Source organism: Anser cygnoides, chromosome 16 (genome assembly GCF_040182565.1).
Source record: "Anser cygnoides isolate HZ-2024a breed goose chromosome 16, Taihu_goose_T2T_genome, whole genome shotgun sequence".
NCBI lineage: Eukaryota > Metazoa > Chordata > Aves > Anseriformes > Anatidae > Anser > Anser cygnoides.
Window position 1 is genome coordinate 5,604,487 of NC_089888.1, and position 22,859 is coordinate 5,627,345.

The 22,859-nt window shown below is 37.4% G+C and overlaps 1 protein-coding gene and 1 long non-coding RNA gene across 6 annotated transcripts in view; one reads left to right on the forward strand and one right to left on the reverse strand.

Annotated features, from left to right (window-relative positions):
• The window catches only part of CIMIP1 (ciliary microtubule inner protein 1), a 28,336-nt gene extending 21,697 nt beyond the window's left edge, over window positions 1-6,639 (reverse strand). Inside the window, exons 1-4 of one of the 5 annotated variants that reach the window (XM_066978404.1) lie at window positions 6,491-6,637; window positions 5,794-5,872; window positions 4,653-4,751; window positions 2,148-2,256 (exon numbers count right to left, since the gene is read on the reverse strand). In XM_066978404.1, the coding sequence (XP_066834505.1) occupies window positions 2,148-2,256; window positions 4,653-4,751; window positions 5,794-5,872; window positions 6,491-6,552 (349 nt within the window). In that variant the 5' untranslated portion in view covers window positions 6,553-6,637. Of the gene's footprint in view, window positions 1-709; window positions 2,257-4,652; window positions 4,752-5,793; window positions 5,873-6,123; window positions 6,205-6,490 lie in introns of those variants that run through there. The other 4 variants (XM_048074651.2, XM_048074652.2, XM_048074653.2 and 1 more) reach the window with 4 other exon arrangements.
• A 6-nt stretch (window positions 6,640-6,645) lies between these two features.
• Window positions 6,646-22,859, forward strand: part of LOC106042120 (uncharacterized) — a 40,560-nt gene continuing 24,346 nt past the window's right edge. Inside the window, exons 1-2 of the long non-coding RNA XR_001210922.3 lie at window positions 6,646-6,783; window positions 11,011-11,077. This is a non-coding gene — a long non-coding RNA (uncharacterized lncRNA). The remainder of the gene's footprint in view (window positions 6,784-11,010; window positions 11,078-22,859) is intronic.

Consider the following 22,859-nt stretch of genomic DNA (forward strand, 5'->3'; position numbering starts at 1 on the left):
ACTAGAACCAAATAGTTGCTACAACTAAAGAGACTCCTTCTGAGTTTTCAGAAGTCCTCGCAAACCTTCAGGTAGGTAATGAAGAGCAAGACTGAACTCTACAACTGTGAGACAGCTACACCAGTAACTCCCAGTACAATCCTCTACTGTTAACAGATATGTAAATGTAAATATATTTAATGTAAAATGTACCTTCTGACACATGAGAGAACACGTGAGAGAACAAATACTGCACATTTCTGAAATAAATAGTTGGCACATATATCACATCATCCATTTCACTTAAACAGATATTCCTGTGCTTTGCTGATAAGGCATTCCTCTTATGTCCATTTGCTTTGCTAACATTGTACTAATAAGTGTCTGTCGGCTTCTTTATTAGTATCCAGGGGAACTATGCGCTTATTGTAAACCAAAAATCTTGGATCTCTCATCACTGACAGGAGGAACCAATTCATAAAGGTTTATCTGACACTGAGAGACAAGGTTGATCTAATGCTCTTTCCAATGCTCACTCGGCTGATATTTTGATTGATTTTAATGGCAGGTTATCCCTGAAAGTTTCATTAAGCGTATCATTTGTACAGTACAGAAAAGTATTTAATTTTATCTCTCTCCATCGTTATATTATCGATATAATATTGTTATATTGTAATGTGCTATGTGGTGTGGTATGTCTGGTAAACATGATACAGGTGAGATTCCACAAGCTTGCCAAATTTAAATGCTATGTAACAGACCTTTCAAACAAAGATTGAGTAGTTGATAGCCTGTAGAATGTCTTGTAGGTTACTCAAGAAACTACTGGAATTGTTAATGTGGGTTGTTTTTTCTTTTGATTTCTACACAAATATTTCTGAAAATAAGCTTGCCACAAGAAATGATTTGATAACATGTTGTTGTTTTTATGTAAAATGTGTTAAATGATGTATAACGATGGATGGATTTAGAAATTTTCAATGCAAGAAAATATTTGTAGTAGGCCAATTTAGCTTCTCTTTTTTTTTTGTAACTTAGTTTTACTTAGAAACTTATGCTTAGAAACTTGCATTTTGATCAATTAATTGAACAACTAAAAAACTGCTTTGATACCAAAACTGTTTTTTGAAAGTGACTTCATTTTGCTGAATGGCTTTTGTATGATTTACTTAAACCAATCAGGCAACTCCACTGGAAAGAATTTAATTGCTTACCGAAGTACACAAACTGCCTGTAAAGCATGCGCAATGTAAAAGACAATGCATTTAATAATTATGACTTAACTAAACTTATGATTTGCCTGTTTGTTGTTTTGTAGTTTTTTTGTTTTGTTTTTTTCAAGCTACAGCGGGTATGCTATAATGAAGCCTGATAATTATCTTTTCTGGAGGTGGTAGTTTGGGATCTATTTTTTTTTTTTTAAAATGAGGAAAGCTTCTTTCCAAATATAAGGGTGCAGTTTCATGGCAACTTGAGCCAATTTAAGTCATGCCTGCTACTGTCCTCTGCCCCTTCCCATCCCTTTCTTTTACAAAGGAGTCTCTTTCATGCTAGCACAGGCATGTGGGCAACTCAGTAGTGAGCTCATTCAAAGTGCTGATCTGACTGAAAACCAATTCTACAACACAGATTCCAATACTGGTAAGCGATGGAATAAGCAGCAGTGTAGGAACATGTCAAGAGCATGGCAGTCTGTATCTATGTTTGAATAAGCTGCTGTGAAACTGAGTCTGAGTGGAGGCTTTCACAGAGAAACAATTTAAAAAAAAAAGTGCTCTGCCATTTCAAAACACATTTTTTAAAAACTTTCAATAAATATTTTAAAATCATAGTTACTAACGCTAACAAAAGTAGTACCTGCTCTCTTAGATTTGCATGAGTTTATTCATTGTTGCTTCTAAATGAATCTGAAGCAGTATTAACAGCCTGAATGCTACAGATTTCAAAAAAATGAGCAACAAGTAAAATGCTTTATTAAGATGTTCACTGTTCACACGTTACCAAAATGACTGTGGACGTTTAGATAGATAGATTTGAAAGGATAAATGTTTAACAGTCCAGTAGAGAATGTTAATTTAGGAACAGAAATGGATCTATGTGCCTAGTTGTTATTTCTTAATGTCAGTCAGAGGGCTCACATGGCCACTTCAAATCCCTGAAGAAGGTACCTTTGCTGCTTTGGATTTCAAAACAACGTTCGAGTTCCAGCCCAGGAACAGATGATCTCCAGCCAATAAATCCCTGGGTAGTCTTAGGTACTGGAGGAGATGGATTCACCTAGAATAAAAGTAACATATAGAATTCAATAATTAAAAGATTTTTGATTGTTATTTCTGTCATGTAACATCTTTTTTGCTCGAGTGGATGGAAATGAGAACTTGTTAAAAATAGTGGTTTTAAATGCAATCCAATGAATTAATATCCTGAACACACACTGGAAGGAAATAAGATCTTCAAAAGATTGCCTAGTTGAATGCAAGTTTGATTTATCATGCAGGATGGCTTATAATTTAAAAAGTCATTAGGATAGTTTAGGTACCATTCTATAGCAAGACACGGGAAGAGAGAAGTAAAATGGCCAAATTCGAGTGAAGTAACTTACTTTCATCTACTACTCTTTTTAAGAATTCTTTTAGTGCCTCAATTGGTATTTATAACAGGAAATTAAAAAAAAAAAAGTTATTGTTAAGTATATATGCTAGCATACTTTTATAAAAAAAAATATATATATATAGTTTTGCTCAGTATGTTTCTAAGGGCTTTACTGGCGTTACATAATCAGAAGAACTTAAGCTTCAGCTTTAACTTTTTTTCTTAGAGTAATAATAATCTTTAAGCTAGTTAACGTCTCTAAACAGGAAAATCAACATTTTATACTCGATGCAATGCGTTTGGTAGCAATGCAGCTAAGGAATAGTAGTTTTGTGGCCAAATGCTAAAGATATTACTGACCAAGCTGGCTTTTGCATCCAGAAGTACTTATCCATCCCACTTTTCTACTTTAAAAGATGGGTAAGCATCAAGTTAATCTGCAACTAATCTTGCTAAAGAGGAAACACACCAAAAGCCAAGAACCTCTGTTCACTGACTGCTGTGCTTACTTTGGCTGAATCTTCCCAATCGAGCATGTTATATCATTTTAGCATCTGGGGACTTAGTAGAGAAATACACAGCAAGAGAACAATGTTTCAGTTCTCTTGCCAGAGTTGCTTCACTTTGTTCTTTGGCCAAGATTAGAAAATGTTTATGATATTTAGGTGGAGCAGTTCCTCTGAAAAGATCATTTTTATGGCCAAATGTGCCACCCACTGAGCTGGATAATGGAGGAAACCATGTCCTACTTATAATCTGGGGGAAGGGACTATGAAGAACCAATTATTAATCTAACCTAGAGAGAAGAACAGATATAATGACTGTTACCATGAAGATGTTACCATGTTACCATGTGCAGAAAGACACACAGGTCTGAAAAAGGACTTAAGAAACTTCACTCCGAATACGTAGAGGGTGACCTAAATCACACCTAGGCTGCTTTCCTTGGCAAAAAAAAAAAAAAAAAAGATTCTGAGGTGAAACTGAAACTCTGATCCCTGTTTCAGTATGCACTGGGCTACATATGCTACTTTAGCAGCTGATAACTTGTGTGTGTGATTTGTAACACACACCATCATTGTGCAGCAGAGGGACTGACTGACTGAAATTGGATGCTTGAGACAAAACTGAAGAACAAGTAGCACTAATGGCAGAAATGCTGACATTTAATTTCTCTGCCACACTCAGCACTTACTCTTACTTTTTGGTTCGGTTTAATTTCGGTATAAGCTTTTATTATTTGCTCACCTTATCTTGCCACCCTTGGAATCCTTTGAAAGAAAGTTCAACAAGTAGGAATTTTCAATCTCTTTTCTTTCCTTAATCTTCTAAGTAGAATAACCTTCCTTTTTGTTAGTGTGCTCTGCCTCCCCTTTTAAGAATATGTTCCTCTCCCATTGTCAGTGATTTAGCCTCCTATATAGTTATTAAATTCAGTGGTGATTCTTACACTGTATATTTATAAATCAAACCAAGGTTCTCATTCCACTAATTTCCAACTGTGAGACAAAACATATATAAATCATACAACATACAAGCAAATAGTTATGAATTGGCTCATTAGAACTTGACTTCTGGCCAACCTAATTTGTGCCACTGAAGAGGATAGCGGCATCATCTCAGCCAAAAAGAATACTGTCTTACATAAAGCTAGAAAAATGGCTGCATCTTAACCAATAGTTACAACAGAGAGATCAGGTTATGATAAGCCTTGAAGTAAGATATGTGTATGTATATTTGAGCAATGAATGGTCAGCAGTCATAAACGGCTCTGTGAGCACTCTTCTGTAAGAAGCTGTACAGATGACTGTTCTGTTACTAGATGCCACGAAGGAGAGTACGAGGGAGGGGCTTTACAGAAAGATTACATACAGTGAAAGCTCTGTGAACTAACCACCATATTCAAAGGGCAATTCCTTGTCTTAAATGAATGCTTTTAAAGCATTGCTTGCATTGCAAATACAATTTACTCTGACCTTTATGTAAAGGCCCACTGCTACAAGACAACTGATTTTTAGGGCTCGCATAGTTTCTGAAGACAGGTATTGCTGTACTACAATTATAAAATCTAATTTTCTAACCGTAATATATTTTTCCACAGGGGTCACAGGTCGAATCTGCAGATGTTTTGGAAGCTGTATCTTGGGCTTTGTTTTTTCTTTCTTTTCATCTTCAATCAACTGAAATAAAAATATAAAAAAAAAAGACTGGTATCAATACCATTTCCCTCACTGCGGCATTTGTACACCCTGTTCTTTCCACCTAAAACAGGACTACTTAATGTAGTGCTTTGGAAATCACTGTAATGTACTTTTTGTTTTCAGAAAGTGATATAATTCTGAATTTCAGATGACAGGCAAGTACTGCTGAGTGATTCCAACTCTCTTGCCCCACTGGTGCAAGACAGGGTAGAAAAATATCTTATGTATCTTATATGACCACAAAACAAAGATTAATAAATGGTAATTTCACATGTTCACCAACAGTAACAATGCATAGAGTTTGTCAGCTTTTCAGCTGTATATCTATTAGCATTGTGCAAAGGTGGTATACATGACAGACTGTGGTTATCAAGGATGGATGTTGAAGCCTAGAGGACCAAATATTTTAAAGGTGTTAACTTGGCTGCCTACAGGAATTTTCAAAAAATCCCAGAACAATTTAAGTACTTCTAGCTCCACGGTAAGTAAATTTATAACTTTATTCAGGGGATGCATCAATCCTGTTCTTTAGCAGTTAAATATTGTGATTCCAAAGGTAACATCATGTGATACTATATTCTAGTACCTAAACATCATCAAGAATAGACATCTCTCCAAATATTTTAGTTTGTTGTAAACTTCTCCACTGAAATTTTAATTAGCTAGAACCTTTTCCCCTTGATTTTTAGTCTACCATATGGATAGACAAAGGGGAAATATTTTCCTGTCAGTGTGCATCTACTACTTGTTAGCACTATTGGGAGTCATGCTTCTCAAGAGAAATATACCAGAATGTGTATAGCATATAAATTACCACTTGCCATATTTTGTTCAGGGGAAAGCTGAAACTTTGAACCCATCTTAAAGGTACTGCATTTGTTACCTGTGAACCTAACTTAGGAAAGCATACTCGTTACTTTTCTACACTTCTGTGCTCTCATCGTGTTGTGTCCAGATAAATTTGTGTGCAAGTAAATTTCATGTGTTGCTTATATACAATTTTGCTTATATGCAATTTTACCTCTGGAGGTGTTTTCAAGAATCCCCATTTGTGAGACCACTTTCTTGCAGCTTCTAGTTCGCTTTCAATGTATCTTTTCCTGAAATGGAGAAATATTTAAGACTTTGAAAGCTACCTTTTAAAAGGTAACAAACAAAATAAACAAACAAACCCAACAACTGTTGTCAAAAAGCACTGCAATAGCACGAATCTTTAGTCCTCTGCCTCAAAATAGCAAGTTATTGTATGCGTTAACAATTCTCTGACTCAGGGATAATGGTAAATATTTTCCATGATGAAATGGAAATGAAAAACTATGCATGAAGTTACTTCTTCACAGGTTATATTTACATTTGCTGATGAAACTTCTTGAAACTTTTCCACGTACAATTAAGTGATGTCCCCCCCCCCCTCGCCCCAGCCCTGCTCCCTGTTGCTCACACTGAGGGGCTGAGGGACTGGGGCAGTGCTGGCTCCCCGGGGTCTGTTACCGCTGCTTCGCCTCTCACACCTGAGGGTATGAAAACCCTTCGGCTTTCTGAGGGTGTCAGGGGAATGAGCACACCCAGTAAGGCAGACACCCAGCTTTACCACTTCGTGTGAAATACAAGTATGAACAAATCCCCTCTGCCTGCGCTGACAGGGCAGAGCTTCCCGAAGAGGCTGCCTTGGTGGGACGGGGCAGCAGGGGAGGCCTGGGGCGAGCTGGGGCTGTTACCAGCACTTGTCCTCCGCTACGAAATCGCGCAGCTGCGGCCCGTCGGTGCGGCGCTGCGCCATGGGAGCGGGCCGGGCCGCTGGGGCGTTGCTATGCGGGGCCGGGCCGGGCCGCGCTCGTGCTGAGGGCGGGCGGGGAAAGCGCGGGCCCGGTGCCGCCTGAGGCGCCGCCCTGCGGGTACCTCCTGAGGTGGCCTCGTAACCCGCGTCTCGCGGGTGAAAGGCAAAAAAATAAACACTCTGGGTTTCCTCGTCACCTTAAAGTCCCTCAGGAAAGCGAACTTGACGTTGCTAGTAATTTAATTTTTTTATTATTTTTTTCAAATGTCACTCAGTGCAGAAACGTTTGAGCTAAGGTGAAAAGCGTGTGAGGAGTTAGCGTGTGTCGGAGGAAGAGGTGTTTTCTGAACCCGCGGTTCTGCTGAGCTGGGTCCCCTCAGCAGAAAGCAAGCAGCTGGGTGCCCCCTGGGCCCTGAGCTGCTAGGGGGCTTTGAAACCCCAGCAGGGGACTTTGGTCACAAAACCTGTGGTATTTTTAATTGTAATAGACGTGAAAAATGGTTGGAGTGTGCCATTTTTATTCCAGAGACAATCGGCTTGTTAACATGCCCAAAACCTCATCTGTGTGTGCTACGAGGGATACTTTTTGTTTTCTGGGCTTTTAACCTGCTGTCTCTAGTCCTTTGGTGCTCTTGATGTGCACCTTGCTATACACGTTTGGTTTTTGGTGGTTGTAGCAGGGAATAGCATAGGTCTTGTGACAGTGTCTGATCTCTTCGTCTTCAAGTTACACTTTACAAACTACATGCTAATATTAGAAGATCTGAGAAAGATCCCAGTACGCTTTATGGGTTATACATGAAAACCTCCAAAAATATTTACAACTTCTTAAAAGTTCACTGTGTTCCAATATATTGATATTTTTGGCTCTCCATCAGTTTTTTGGGGGCTTTTATTTTCTTGCTGTTGCTTTATAAATCATTGCAACACTGAGTGTAGCCAACTGGCTCTTTGTGCTTAGGCGTTTAAATAGTTCCCTGGCCCCTTTATGGGAATGGGTTTGTACTAACAGTGTGAATAGTTAGGGTAACTTATTGACACCAGCAGACAATTATTATCCATATTATAAAATAACTGCAGAAAGATTTTGACCTGAGCTGTATGGTTTATAGGTAGTGTTTGAATGCTTAGTTGCTATTTTTTTTGTTTGTTTTCTGTAGAGCAAAATAACTGAAGGTCTTAAATACTTGAATATGAGAAGTCTGTAAATACCTTTAGGAGTCATTTTAGACATACCAAGAACTTCTGTTTGAATAAGAGGAAAAAAACGATTTGTAATCCTAAAATAGTAATTAATACTGCTCTTCTGGGTTTCCAAAAATCATTAAACTATCAGCAAATAGAATATTTCACTTACATGCCATTTCTTGACTCTCTAATTGATAATTAGACTAACAATTAGATCAGCTGGGTGTCCTATCACACCCATAAATGCTTACTCATTGTCCTATTTAATTAACTCCTGCTGCTTAGTCACATTTATCTCAGGAGCTCTCTTATTACAGTCTGGATGGTTTCTGTGAAAATAAGTAATTTGCTAATGAAAGCAATCAAACTGATAGTTTACTATGTGTCAGCATTTAAACTGTAGTAGCATTTGTCAAGAGAGAATGAAACTTATACTAATTTTGTGAAAACAGGACTGGATAATGTTCAGAGTTTCTCTTTTTGTATGTAACTGATTATTTTTCAGATGGGGTGATGCAAATAAGTGAATTGTTACCTTTAGGTCTTATCAGGTTCTTGTGAGCACAGGGCAACACTAAAACATAGGCAATGTGAACCAAGAAAGTGAAATAGGATTTTAATGAGCTACTAACTATACAGAATGACTTAGGGATACATGTCTATTGAGATTCAGAGGTCATCTGCTGAAAGTCTGGGTCTTGTAGTTAAATACAGCAGCATTTGTCAACATGTGGCAAATGGTGAAGCAGATAATAAATCACTGAAGGTACATGTTTAAATAGAATTGAGTCTAAAGACCTGGTGCCTTGTCTAAAGGCAAGCAATATTTGGATCTTCTAAGATGGGTAAACTAATGTGGTTATAATGCTAAATCCTAAGGTCATAAATGCTAAAATCCTACTACTACTGCTTATTCCTCTTCCAGTTAGAAACTACCCAGTTATTCAGGTACTCAGTAGTGCTGCTGTTGATCAAGTGAACCTTCAAGAACTTACAACCTGTATGTAACACGAGAGTAGCAGATTGGCCTCTTGAGTTTTAGATATTCTTTCACCTGCCATAAGACATCACCCCACTGCTGTGGAATTGGCGTGTTTTGGTTTTTACAGACCCTTTGCTCCCTTCTCACAGCAGATAGTACAAGTGCTAGTGGAGCTGAGGCACTGATAGGGATTAAAACAAACCAAGTGGAAAACAAGATGATTTAACCCACACTCTTCTGTGTTCTACAAACGCTATCACCAGCACGTGATGGGGCAATGCAGGAGGGCTTGTAGGAGGGCAGCACTGGATGATAACGCTAGATAGATCTGAGTGTTTACAAAGATGCAGCTTTGCCATGGTTGATATAAGTACCGGTGGTGCTGTTGTGTGAAATAGGTTAGAGAACCAAATAGACTTAAATAGACCCTGCAGTAAGGGAAGATCAGATTGCTGATATAATCTGTTATCAAGCAGTTGAGCTTCTGCAATCAAAACAATAGATGGAATGGGGACAGGAGGGGTGATGCATGAGCTGAAATGAACAGCCGAGGTTAGGTGGACATCTTAAAACTGGAACAGTGGCTTTTCTGATGTCATTTATAGTCTTCAAGATGAATTAATTTCTGTTTTCTGGGAATCTCGTGTGTCTGCCCTGACGTGAAAATGTTAAGGCTTTTCATATTGCTTGTTCATAGAGAAATGTCCAGATTAACTTACAATAACTTTGTGTGCTAATCTTGGAAATTGCTTGGAAGGAACGAAGTTGTTCTCTTTCAGGCTCTATGCAAGTGTCTGCAAGTGTTGTTTATGAGCATCCCAGCTTCCACTGAATGAGCTGAGATTGATGCTTCCAGATTATACTTGTGCTCAAGTGCTATAGATGCAGGTATAAAGTACATCATGCTTGACAGTACTCTATACCAGCTGTCTTGTAACTTCTAGCTTCAGTTATGAGGCCAAACCTAGGTCATGTCCCCAATTCCAGCATCATGTTATCAACTGCACAGATTTTATTGCACTTAACTATTCTTGCCAGTAGAGATGAGAGTCCTCTGCCTTTCATCAGAGAATGGGTAGGAAAATTTAAAAAAAAAGAAAAAGTTTATTTTTTGTTGTAAATGGTATTTTGAGTATTTTTATATTTGCTGCTACTTAGCACATAAACGTAAATTATTATTTTAAATTATTCAGCACAGAATTGCAATTAGATCTAAATCCTTTATCTCTTTACTAAGAGCTCTGCATTGTTCAGGTTGGAAGTATACCAGGAAAAAAAAAACAAAGTACAGCTGAGAATCCTCTCTGAGAACTTTGGGATGATGTGAAAAAGCCATTGCTATTTCACTGTTTTGCTCCCCTGTGTACATGCAAGGAGAGTGCAGACAGAGGTGGCCTGGGGAACGGCAGCACGTAATGCAGTTTGGCAGGACAGTCCCTGAGGAACTCATCTGCTTGGCTCAGCTTAGAGGAGGTTTCAGCAATGTAAGGACTGCCTGAACTTCTGGTAGGCTCGGGCCTGTAGCAACATAAACCTGCCTGGGAGATTCTTCCAACGCTGTCCTCGTGCTGTTGTAACGGCGTGCTTCATCATGCGCAGCAGCAACTGTCATAGTGCCTGGGAAAGCAAAAATATAAATGATAAAGTAGGACTTTTTTTTCCCCCTTTATGATCTGAAAGCTTACAAGTTGAGAAGTACTCACCACTAAATGAACCTTTGAATAGTGTACTTGTTTTCTGAAAACTTTTCAAACTAACTTGCAACTGTAAAGATTGAGTATAACAGAAGTATGTTTCTTATGAGGACATGGGCATTATAGATGTAATTCTGCTTGGAAACAGCTGCAGCACAGGGGGCTCTGCAACTTCTATTGTATTGTGTCCTGCTGGCATAGATGTTGCTGTTGTGTTCTATCTGAGACGTTCCAACAGTGCAATGGAAAGCACGTGTTAGTGATTTGGGAATTGTCTCAGGGCTGTGCCACTATCTTGTGTGTGACCAACAAGACCCACGCACTCCTGATGCGATGTGACTGTTGCTGTACATCTGGCAGCTCTGTGGGGGCGACTGTCAGTGCTGTGACTAGGCTGCTTGGCTGGAAAGTGCAAATACTCTACACAGATGGGAGATAAAGCAGCAAGGGAAAGGAGAATGCTAATGTCCCTAAGGAAACCCACAGTGGTGTATGCCAGTCCATGTTCTCTGGTTTTATTTCTGAAGGCCTGCACTTCACACTATAAGCACTACCATTTTTGCATTTAAGAACCTGAAAAACATTTTCTTCTTCCAGGTACACACTAACCATCGATGCTTCTCAACTCTGAAGTGAAACCTCTGAAAATGAAGATGTTAGAAGTGTATGTATATCTATGCTTATGCTTTTCCATTGAAAATCCTTACCAAAAATGTCAATTAGCACTTTTGGGCAGTTCTGTACTTGTTGCTCCATGATACCATTTGCAATACTAAGTGTGGAAGCCTAATAGAGGAGATTGTAGAAATAACTTAGGTCTTTTGCTAATATTTCTAAATATTTCAGGTGTAGGAAGCTTGAGTGGTAAACTGCTTGTTAAGATTACTGTGATTTCTTTTAAGTAAACTAAGTCCTATTGACACCGTGGGTTCTGGCTTCATTCCAAAACAAACAAAGAAAATAAACACACCAACAAACAAATCCCAAACAAAATCAAGCAAACCCTGCTAGCAAAAACTGCTATAGTGTGTACCATCAAGAATTTGTTAATTGTAGTTCCTGGTTTACTATTTGAGAGGAATCCATGGCTGGGTTAGAACTACTGTATTTTGTAGCCAAATTTAGAATGGTCAAGATCATGTTGTGGCTGTAATTATCCAACGACTTTTGAACAGTGTCTGGTGTCTCTATTTTCCCAGTAAAATGCTTTCTTTTCTGTTTATAAAATGTCACAGCTACAGCTTTATGCAGATCTCTGTGCTTGAAGGGGATGAACAATCTTTATTGAGATTAGATACTTGTCAATAATTCCTCAGTTTCTGTTTTTGAGAAGATTCATTGCTTTCTGGTTCAAAATAAAGATTTGCATGATACCTCCTTCCGTTATCCTGGATGGAAACATTTACCTTTATGCTATAGTTGGTGGAGTAAGTGTACATGCTCCCCAAATAAAACTATTTCTGCTAGTGACATGGAGGGCTTTGTCATTTTCAAATTGGAGGACATATTTACATTAAAATTCCTTATTCATAGGCATTGCCCCTGAGCACTGCTCCACAGCTCCAGTTGCAAGGGGCTTGCAGGATGCTGCCTGAAATGGTCCCAAAGATGGGGAACAAGACCACCACATCTAGTCTCCTCACTGTAAACGGTTCCTGCAAATGCCCATGTGCAACATGTGCTAGACTTCTCCCCCATTATGTGCTGGAGTACCTAGGCATAATATGAATTAAAGATGAAGTAAAAAAGACATAATTTGGAATTTTTTTGCATTCTATAAACTGAAATCAAATTCTTCGTGGTCTTTGAAAGTATTTTTTTCCTCAATACAGTGCATGTTTCAAATCAGAAGAGCTGCCTTTTTTCTTTTCGCATGAAAGGCAGGGGGTCTAGGACATTTTAATAGCTTTCATATTCTACTCTGCAAATATATTATTGCAGCACAATAGTTTCTTTGCATGAGAATTGCTTAAATGATTCAAAATGGATTGAAAAATATATTTCAAGTTTTAATTTTATGCACAGAACATTAATGAGCAGTGCCCCTTAGAGACTTGCTGTCAGTTTAACATATTCACAATAATCTCAACACAGATGTTATTCCATCTAAATCCTTTTAGAGAGAAGAAACTAGTAATTTTTCCTTGGAGAACATCAGAAAATATATTATTGTTGAAATTACATTTTGATCCCAGAATGCTATGTAAAATATCATTGCTAGGAAGAATAAGTAGCACATTGTTTCTGAGGTAATATGCACGTAAAACTTTTTTGAGCCTTTTCTAAATTTTAGAATAAGTGAAAATGTTGTTAGTCCCATGCAATTTTGCTTCCCTTGAGGGTGATTGTAGGTGATAATGGTTATGAGCATCTCATTGTGCTCTAATTTATGAGGGTATTTGGTTTTAGTTCAGATTTCTCTATTTGCAGCTATAATGTGATAAAGTTATTGCCTCTATTAGATGCATTTTTTCTGCTCTTCATCTGAGCACATGCATTAAAATACTTGCTAGGAAGAAAATATATACTCAGAACAACCTTTTTCTTGGAAACGTTTGAAGTACACTTTCTGCTTTGTGTTCTTCAGTGTGCCATTGTTTTGATTTTTGGTATACTCGTGTACTCTGGTTTTGTATATCTTGAAATATCTTTTATATATATATATATTAGACTGGTCTTACTAGAGTATGGCAGGTGAGTGTTCTAAGAATTCTTCCAGGACTGCGTAAATACAAGAATAATTCTTAAAGTTGTTGATTGTCTGTTACAAAAAGCAGGAGAATTACCAGTTGTAGTCAACACAGCATTCCAGCCCCTTTTTGGGAAAGACTTGCAGTTCCTGCAGACATTTTGTGAGGGACAATTGACACTAATAAAGTTCATAACACATGAAGTAAGACCTCTGTTTCAAAGCTAAGGTCTGTTTTATGAGCCTTGATGCAGAAAATCGTTTGGGAGGATGTCTTGCTGAAACTACAATCCAATGGAATACCCTTTATGCAAATGTATTTGTTTTGCAAAAGCAGATAGCTTGATGTGAAATAGCTGTTCATTTCTCCGCTTTGCTGTTAAGAATGCTAAAGGGAAAACAACTGTTAATATGATGATATAAAATAGCTGCAAAACTGTAAGCAAACAAAAGTCTCAGATAAAATCTCTGAGTACAACTGCTGGGTTTAAATAGAATATATTTTATTTAAAGCTTAAAATTAACCCAAATCCAATTTCAGTGTAAAGGTAATTCATATAATCCTACCACTAAATTTTTAAAATTACTAATGCATTTTTTATTGATTGAGCTTGTAAATATAAAATTTTGACCTGCATTTAAATATTAATTGAAACTTGTTCTAGATACACAAATATAAAATATTTTATGTTTTTAAAGAACAAGGAATAAAGTACTTTGCCTACCCTTGTAGCAGATTGTTTTCAGCATGCATTAATGACATTAAAAATACATATCACTTGCTTTGGGTTCACTAAATTATAGCAGTTGATAAATTTGCCTTTATTGGTCACACTACTTGATCTTTTGTTTTTATAAATTTTTAAGTGTGTGGTTGGAAATATTTGTAAAGTATTTGTACATCTTAGATGGAAATGAATGAACGAAGAACTTCTGGAAATAGGAAATATTTCTAATCGAATTTGAAGATACTGTTTTCAGAGGGAGTCTATCAAAATTGTGAATTATTACTGTTGATCTGGGTAAAATGATCCAGAAGAGCATGGGTTGAAAATATCAAACTTAACATATTAAACATATGTTTGTTTAATTTAAATCTTGCTTTAAAAGTTGCACTACTTGTTAACTTATTATATGAACTAAAGTTCCTATAGAATTTGGTAGATTAATACAGACTAATTTCTATAGCAAGAAGTCCATTTTCTGTACCAAGAAGTTCTTTCGGGAATATAAGCCAAACTGTGTTAAAATTCCCTTGGAAAATGGTCACTCCTCCCTGTGGTGAGAGGTCTTGCCAGAGAAGGCTAATGCCTAGTGCTAAGAAGACACTAAATTTTTTGCACCGTTTTGGTCCTAGATATCAAAAGGTGATTTGCTCTGTGCCTTCCCAGCAGCCCACAGAGGAGGTTTGCCCTCTCGTGGTAAAAATTCATTCTCCCACCAGCAGCCATAACTCCAGCAGCTCTGCATGGTCAACTTGCTGAGGTCTTCTGTGTTTTCGTCTCTAAGCACTGCAGCTATGTCTGCATCTCTCTGCTACTAAGTCTGAAAGGATCCTACTGCTTCTAATATATGGATGGAAGCTTACTATTAAAGAGAGATGAATGCTCAAAGAGATAAGAATTATGCTTTCTTTACTATGTGCTTTTAAGCTTTACTATCCAGACCAAGTTTAATCTTGTAGCAAAATGTTTCCATGAAAACCATGATGATTTTATTTATTATTACTCAAGAAAATGAAAAGAAATTTCCTAAGTATGTGGAAATGGTCATGTATGTCTCAAACAATGCTGCTGTGTTTCTGCATTGTAGAAAGCAGTGGCTGGTTTAACAGTTATTGCTACCTCTGTACCTTTCTGCTGATGGACAATGTAGACTGGCCTGTAATCCATGGAATGTTCTGTGAAAGATATTTTTCGAAAAGATAATCAATATTGATGTCTGGAAGGCTGTTAGAATAAGCCTCTGCCTGGAGAATGAAATTCAGTTCCTCAATAGAATACAAAGAGAAAGAAATGCATCCTGCAGCAATCTGTTGTGTTTTTTTTTTTTATAGTAGCTGTGGGAGGTCATGGGATTTAAAATATTTACACTGTCATACTTAGGAAATCCAATGATCCTAGGCATACTTAGTTGCATTCAAAAGACTCAATATTTAGACATATGCTCCATAAGTAATGTTGCCATAGTGAAGAATGATTGTACAGTCACTGTAGTAGAAAAACTAATGCAGAAATCAATTTAGTATTGATATTGGGAAAATATAGGATGTTGATATTGAATTTAGGTTAGGATTTTACTGCTTTTTGTTTATCCTAAAATAAGTGACTTTTTTCTTTACAGATTTGGAAAAGGGCTTATTTTTACCAATAACTTTATTCAAGGTTTGGCAACTTTCTTTGATCAGATTTGCCATTCTTTATGTAAACTGCAGCTGAAACATAAGCTGGATGGGTTCTTCCCTGTAAGGATAATGAATGTTTAACTAGGTAGTGTAACAGGATATATGCAGTAAAAAGGTAAATGATGAAGCATCTTAATGTAGCTATAAGCTTTGGTCTAATGAATCTTTGACTAACCCAGGTTATGACATACAATTTAACACACGTACCCCAACTCAGTGAAACAGCTTTTCAATAACATTTTACATAATACCCACTCATGCAGGCTTTCACATTAAAGTAATTAGGGGGGAAAGGGAATCATAAGAACAGAAAGAAAGTTTACTCTTCCTCTTCATAGTGAAAGCAAATGTGTTTTTCTCCAGAATCTGCCAAGCCTGTGTTTTAATGATTTAACAGATGGAGTTGGCACATGTGAACCTGGAAGATGCATCTGTCTGATTTTTCCAGTCTGAGGATTTTTTAACTGCATTAATAGCACAGACGATGGTAAAATATCACCTCCCCAGGCTGCTTTGCTCTCCTAACACATAATGTCTTTTAAGAAAAAAAGTGATAGGAGACTGGGGTGAAGAAAAGGCCAGAGAAATGAGGATTTGAAAAGTTTAATATTTTCAGTCTTCACTGCATTAGGCTTTTAAGCCTCTCACTTTGATGAATTTTGTGTCTATGGTGTGGAAACGGAAATTCTACCAAGGCAGCTTTATCTGTGATCTCAGGGTTCTGTTAATTACTTGCTTTAAATAAATAAACAACATTTAAATAAGGAGACTGATAACCACTAGCGTTTTGTCCTTTATGATTTAAATGACTGTGATTTAGTATTGTACTTTGATATTTTTTTGCTTATTTCTGTTAATTTTTGCAAAGGTTTTGGTCATGTATAACTTCAGGTTTAGGAATCTCATTTAATCACTTGTACTGTTCTTTCAAGCAGACGTGTGAATGCTTAATTGTTTTAACTGTTTGAACGAGGGCCCTAATTTGAATTTCTTTATTTTAGGTTGTAACCCTTAGCACTCACCCAGACTTTCTGCTGAAATCAGTGGTAGGGCTACCAGTGTAAAGAGCCTGAAGGCCATGGGTTAAAGGCCTCAGTAGTGTGTGGGAGCTGACTAAAATTACAGGCCCTTCGTAATGCTTCTGCAGACATCTTCTAAGGGGAGGATTGTCCAAGGGCTGCATCAGGCATCTTATTCGGATAGCACTTCTGTAAGCTGTCCAGTTGGGTACACTAACATTACAGCAAGCTCGTGTGAGGATGTGCCCAAAGGAGGGCACCAAAGCTGGTGGAAGACCTGGAACGCAAGACTTACGAGGAGTGGCTGAGATCCTCCGTTTGTTCAGCCAGAGCAGAGGAGGCTGAGGGGAGGCCTCGTGGCGGCCTGCAGCTTCCTCACGAGGGGGAGAAGAGGAGGAGGCGGCGCTGGTCTGTGCTCTCTGGTGACCAGTGACAGGACCAAGGGGAACGGCATGGAGCTGCAACGGGAAATTCAGATTGGATATTAGTAAAAGGTTCTTCACCCAGAGGGTGGTCAGGCCCTGGAACAGGCTCTCCAAGGAAGTGGTCACGGCACCAAGCCAGCTGGGGTTCAAGAAACATTTAGACAACGCTCTTAGACTTGTTTTAATTTTTTAGGTAGTCTTGTGTGGGACCGTGAGTTGGACTCGATTCTTGTGTGTGCCTTCCAACTAGAGATATCTATCCTATGATTCTGTCGGATATGGAAGGGCTTCTCAGTCTGTTTTCAAACAAAAATGTTGTGATAAAATGTAAACAAAATTAATCTGTAGTGTGCTGTGAACTGTCCTGTATTCGCTTTAGCAGCATATATTTTTTTAGTTCATTTCAACTTTATCGTACAACTTCTGGGAAAGTAGAAAATGGAAAGAGGAACAGCTCTCATTGTTGATGAAGTTAGCACAGATATGGCTTTTTGTGTTGATTGAAGCCTGTACATGGAAATTTTGGAATAAAAGAATCCAGGATAAAGCAAAGCTTAATAAGCTAATGTTATGAATTGCATGTTAATGTAATCCTTCACTGGGTTTCTGCTCATTTTTAGACATCATTTTTCTATCACTGGATAAGAAAACCTGTCAAGCTCGATGTTTTCACCTGTTCCAGAGGTTCTAGGTGTTTAATGCTCTGAGCACAGACAGTGACAAAGTACCTCAAAACATCAATCATTGTTTTTAGACTAATGCACTCAATGGATCAAAAGGCTTTTGCTTTCAATTGTGTTTGTATTAACTGAAAGATTCAATGATATGAAGTTGTGTTATCCTACCATATGCTATATGTATGCAAACAACAGCAGGTCAAACACCAAGGCTGCCTTCACTTTCTTTTCTAGTCCCAGCTAGAAGTAGTTAGCTTGCTGCTTTCTAAGGCTGAAGCCTTAAGCTTTGACATTACAGTCCTTGGGGAGACAACGCTTGCTGAAATGACAGCATCTTTCCCTAAAAGCCTTAGATGAACTTGAGAAATGACAGGTTCTGATATCTAGGTCATTAAAGCTGGTGGAAAATTTGGCCCTATTTTAACCACTCATCCAGCAATTCTGGTGAGCAGTAATAAGATTTCTGAGTTCTCAGGCAACTAGGTGTCAATATGAAAGTTAATAAGGAAAAGTACATTTAATTTTCCTGTCCAAAGTCATAGACAAGGTTTACAAAAGTTGAGGTTTAGAAAGTGAAGAACTGTCAAAACCAAATATCTGATTTAGCTTCACTGTAAATTTTTCACAGCAGGAATTTTGGTTGTTGATTTATGAATGTGACATACCATTTTTTTTTTGCCTATACTGAAAATAAGCAATAATCTTCTGTTCATTAAACAGCGCATTGCAGTTTTTATCATTTATTCTACATCTACGTAGAGGGTTTTCTTTTGATGAAAATGGAATTATTCAGCAATGTTCCAATTTAAAGCCCAAAGGCAATGAAATGACTGACTTCTGTACAAACTGAATGAAGTTCTACTATAGTTAGGAAACAAAAAATTGTAAAAAAAAAATCTGATGACAGAAGACATTACAGTTTGTCTTTCTTGGGGTTCACACTATAAGAAGCACATAACAGTGGAGACATTGTAGTCCTCATTCAAAATAGAAGCTATTTGTTCATGGGCAAGAATTGAACTCATGAACTCAGAATTTTCTGATACTTAACTTGTATTTAACATGTTTAATGTGAAGTGAAGGAAACTCTACACTGCCTTCGTTATCCGTGGGCTATGCACTAAGAGGGTGGGGACGGGTGTTGTGGCTATACCTGCTTTTGGAGATTGGGCACCAGATACACGACTGTCTGTATTTTTCTTTTTACTTTTTTAATGGTGCATTTTATGAGTCCTGTGCAGAGGTCTCATGGGTACTCCAAAGACTTTCAGAGAGCAGGAGGAGTACTGTATTATAGAGCTGGTTAGGCATAATATAGTTGATCCATTTTAATGAGGGGGATTATGTTGATTCAGGAAATAAATATTATTTCACAATGAGTGGGACTAGATATTTTTCCCGTCTGGCTGAGAGATTCCGAAGGCTGTTATAACTGCAGTTTAGCCTGTCTGCTTTTAGTTAAATCTTTTTGAATGTCATGGCCGGATTTTGATCAGGTCCAACAATGTGTCATGAAAGTAAAGTGCATTTTGGTAGCTCTTTATTTAGGATTTTTGATAGATTTTTGAGTGAATAGGGGCTTTTAAATATATCGCATGAAGCATGATGGGCTGGATTTTTTTATTATTATTTTTTTAAAATTCTAAATCATGTAATTGTTAAAATGGACAATTTTAGTCACATGTGTCAAAATCACTTCAGACAATTTTTGGAACTAAATTATAAACATCTGTCAAAAGTTTTAATTCTTTGTGTATCCACGAAATGTGCCATTTCAATTTCTATGGTATGAGAGATTCATCTTCTTTCTGAGTCAGAAGAGCATTGTACCAGATTCCTATTATAATTCTATGCATAATAAATCACTGTTTTCTGTAGTTCAGCACAAGCAGACAAAAGTATGTACTTACAATCTTGGGTCAAATGTAATAATTGCTTTAAAGATTCATGACTTAGTTGTAAGTTGTTTGTCATTTAGTTGTGCTATAATAGTTCTGATACTTTCATTGTCAACAGCTGCCACTGGCTTCACTTACAGAGAGATCTGTCTGGCTGCCTCTAAGATGGATGTCTTTTCACATGCTGGTCTTCTGGTTGAAGTTAGTGAGAGATGTGTGTGTCTGTGCAGAATTGCGAATGCTGATATTTGAACTTCCAGAATGTTCCTGACTTTCCATCCTTTGCAAAATATGTATTTGTATATGGTGCATCCAGCTTGGCACAGAGGGACGCATGTATTTCTGTGAAGTGCTTCATTTGCTTGGGCTAGGTGGGCCCTCTGTATATATGCCAGTAGCACATGTTCTGTAGTTAGTACGTGCTCTCCCATAGGTGTAAATTGCCTGCTATTTATTCATATGTGCTGCCAAAAAGCTTTGTCTCTAACTTTTATGGGATATCATCTTATTCCCCATTTAAAATTCAAAGGGTCAGGAACCAGCTACTGCATGTTGAGTGAAGTTAGCACACTGGACTTCCTTGGCATCCAACTTCATCTAATTTTCGTAAAATAGAACATTGCTTTATCACTGGTAACAAACGCCAGCTCTACATGTGTTATTGCCTTTCTATCTCCAACTTTGTTTTTTGTTCATGTGCCATTTGTGCCATTGGATAAATGGGTACTGGGGCTGCAGTCCTGAATAGGTAACGTGTTATATATTAGAGGATTTTACAGAATTAATACAGATTACATATTAATTATTCTGTAATAACAATTGCAGAATTTTGATGGTGGTTTCTGAGTTTGGTACAGAATCTTGAATCTTGAATTTAAAGAAGGATATCAAGTGTATTTTCTGTTGAAAAACAAAAGGAAAAATTAAAATGACAATGAAAAGGGCAGCAAAATTATTGAAGATGCTCTAGAGCTTTTTTGCTGGAGGAAAAGGTCTAGTCATACAGCTGTATGTCAGAAATGAATGCACAGTCATGAGGATCGCTTATTGGTGTAATCAAAATCAGATATGCAGATAAACATAATAGGATTTACTAGTTCTGATGAGAGATATTACCTCTTTGCCTTGTCCATGTATTTAGATGATTATGACTAAAAGAATAATATCAAAAAATGTACAGTTACATGTATTTCTACTTCCAAAAATCTGTTTGGAGTAGATGCAGATACCCCACCTGTACTGACTGGTAAAATGTGAACTCTGATCACTTGAGGGAGAAAGTGCCTTATTGTTCTGAAGCTGTCTCATCTGTTTCCTTCCATCTTCCCAGCGTCATCTAGTCTTGATGTCCCAATTGGGACACATTTTTCAGTCAATGTACTTCTTGGGACTGATTCTCCATTTCCTGCTCTGTTGCATAATTTACGTGCCCAATTTTGCACATCTAAAAATTAGATATGTAGATGAAGTGAGCTTTCAGTTCATTTCACTTGCTCTGGACAATCAAACATCATAGGATTTGCCACTCTTTGGTGGTACCTGTTTCTTTTGACAATGAGAGCTTAGACAATCAGCTTCAAATAGATTCATAACTTCTGACTGAGGTTGTGTGTGATTAGCCTTACTTTTTCTATCATGTAAAATTATAAGTAGGAGGGTTTATTAATGCTTTTGCATTGTTTTAAAAAAGATTTGAGACAATGCAGATTCAAACATATATTTTAATAGTCTTATTCTAATTTATGCAGAATGAGGCTCTTCATTTTCTAGTGAATCAGGGAAGAGTACTGAGAAACTTGTCTTCAGAAACATTAGAGTCCTGGAAAGAAGAGGATGCCAATTTTCTGCAAACACAGGACATTGAAAATATCATTGCATTAACCATAGCAAATATCACTAGAACTGTTTGTTTTGTTAATGCCCTTTTGTATTTTAACAAATGGCTGTAATAATTTTCTTCACAGTTTTAAGGTTTGATTAATCGGTTCATTGTGTTCTTTCTTCAGAAGAAAACGTGTTTCTGATATCTCTTGGCATGAGTGACATATGGGTTCAAGCTGAAATGATCGAGCATCCATTCACTTAGCAAAACAAAAATATGCCTTGGCACTCTGCTCTTCTCTGCTACTATTCCAGCCAAATTTCAATTGAAAGAGCGATGTGGTTTTTTTTTGTCATTGACTACGGCAACAGTACTTCATCTGGATGAGATTCTTCATGAAGTGTGGCACACAGAGTACCAGCAACAATTAGAAAGATGATATTTCTCTTGCAGTGCTTTCTACTTCCAAAGTTTTTAATGTTGCAGCTCAGGACACCAATAAGTAGAAAAGGTTGGTGGAAATACCTGAAAATGTTCAAAAACAAACAAACCCCCCCCCCACCTACCTATCCTACCTATATTGAATGAGTTCTTTATGTCCTTTCTAGGTTTTTCTTCTTTCAAGTTTTCTGGTTGTTATTTTTCTTTTAAAAAAATCTGTTTGGTTTTTTTTTTTTTTTTTTTTAAATCATCTTTCCTGAATTTCTGCTGTAGACGTTTATCTGGTTGAGCTTGTGTAGCAGCCAATCTATCCTAGTTCTTAAATGTAAGGATAACAATTTGTCTCCTTCATGAAACCAGTAAGTAACTCGGGAAAAGAAAAAAAAAATCAAAGATATTATTTCCTTAAAGACTTTTGCCCAAGTGGTCCTCATGAAAATAGGTAATGTCCTCTGAAAGACTATTTAATACATGTTCCATTTTTTGTCATATCTGATAAGGCACTAAGCGTTTGCTAAAAGTTGCCTTCTTTAGAGTGCAAATCTCTTTGGAAAAATGCTTTTCCATCTTATGTACACCAAGACAAAAACTCTGTAAGAATCAGAAGTCACGAAAGGAGAGCTGAGCCTGGGTCAGGGTATGGTTCGTCTTTACGAGTGTAAAGGCTTACAGTAGACACCTACAGCTCACTTGTCATTTTGGGCTCCTAATTTTAGTCTTTGGAGAAAGACAGGCACTTCTAGGGCCTAGCTCACCTTAATTTAGATGAAGTCAGAAATTCAAGATAGGTGAGGTGAGTCATGTCCCAGAAGTGCCTGTCTTTGCTGATGGCGAAGCAAGTGAAGATAATATTAGACCAGTTGTAGCTTTCTACTGTATAACTGAGATGAATTCCACCCTTCGGAGAAAAGAGATTTTCTACTATTGAGGGATGTTTTCATTTAAAAATATTAACTGCATCATGCAAATAAAGTATAGATTGTGCATGTTTTACATCCAGTCTAAGAAAGATGGAGTTAAAAATTGCATTGAATGCAGGCGGCTGCCTAATAACTCCAACTAAAGTGTCAC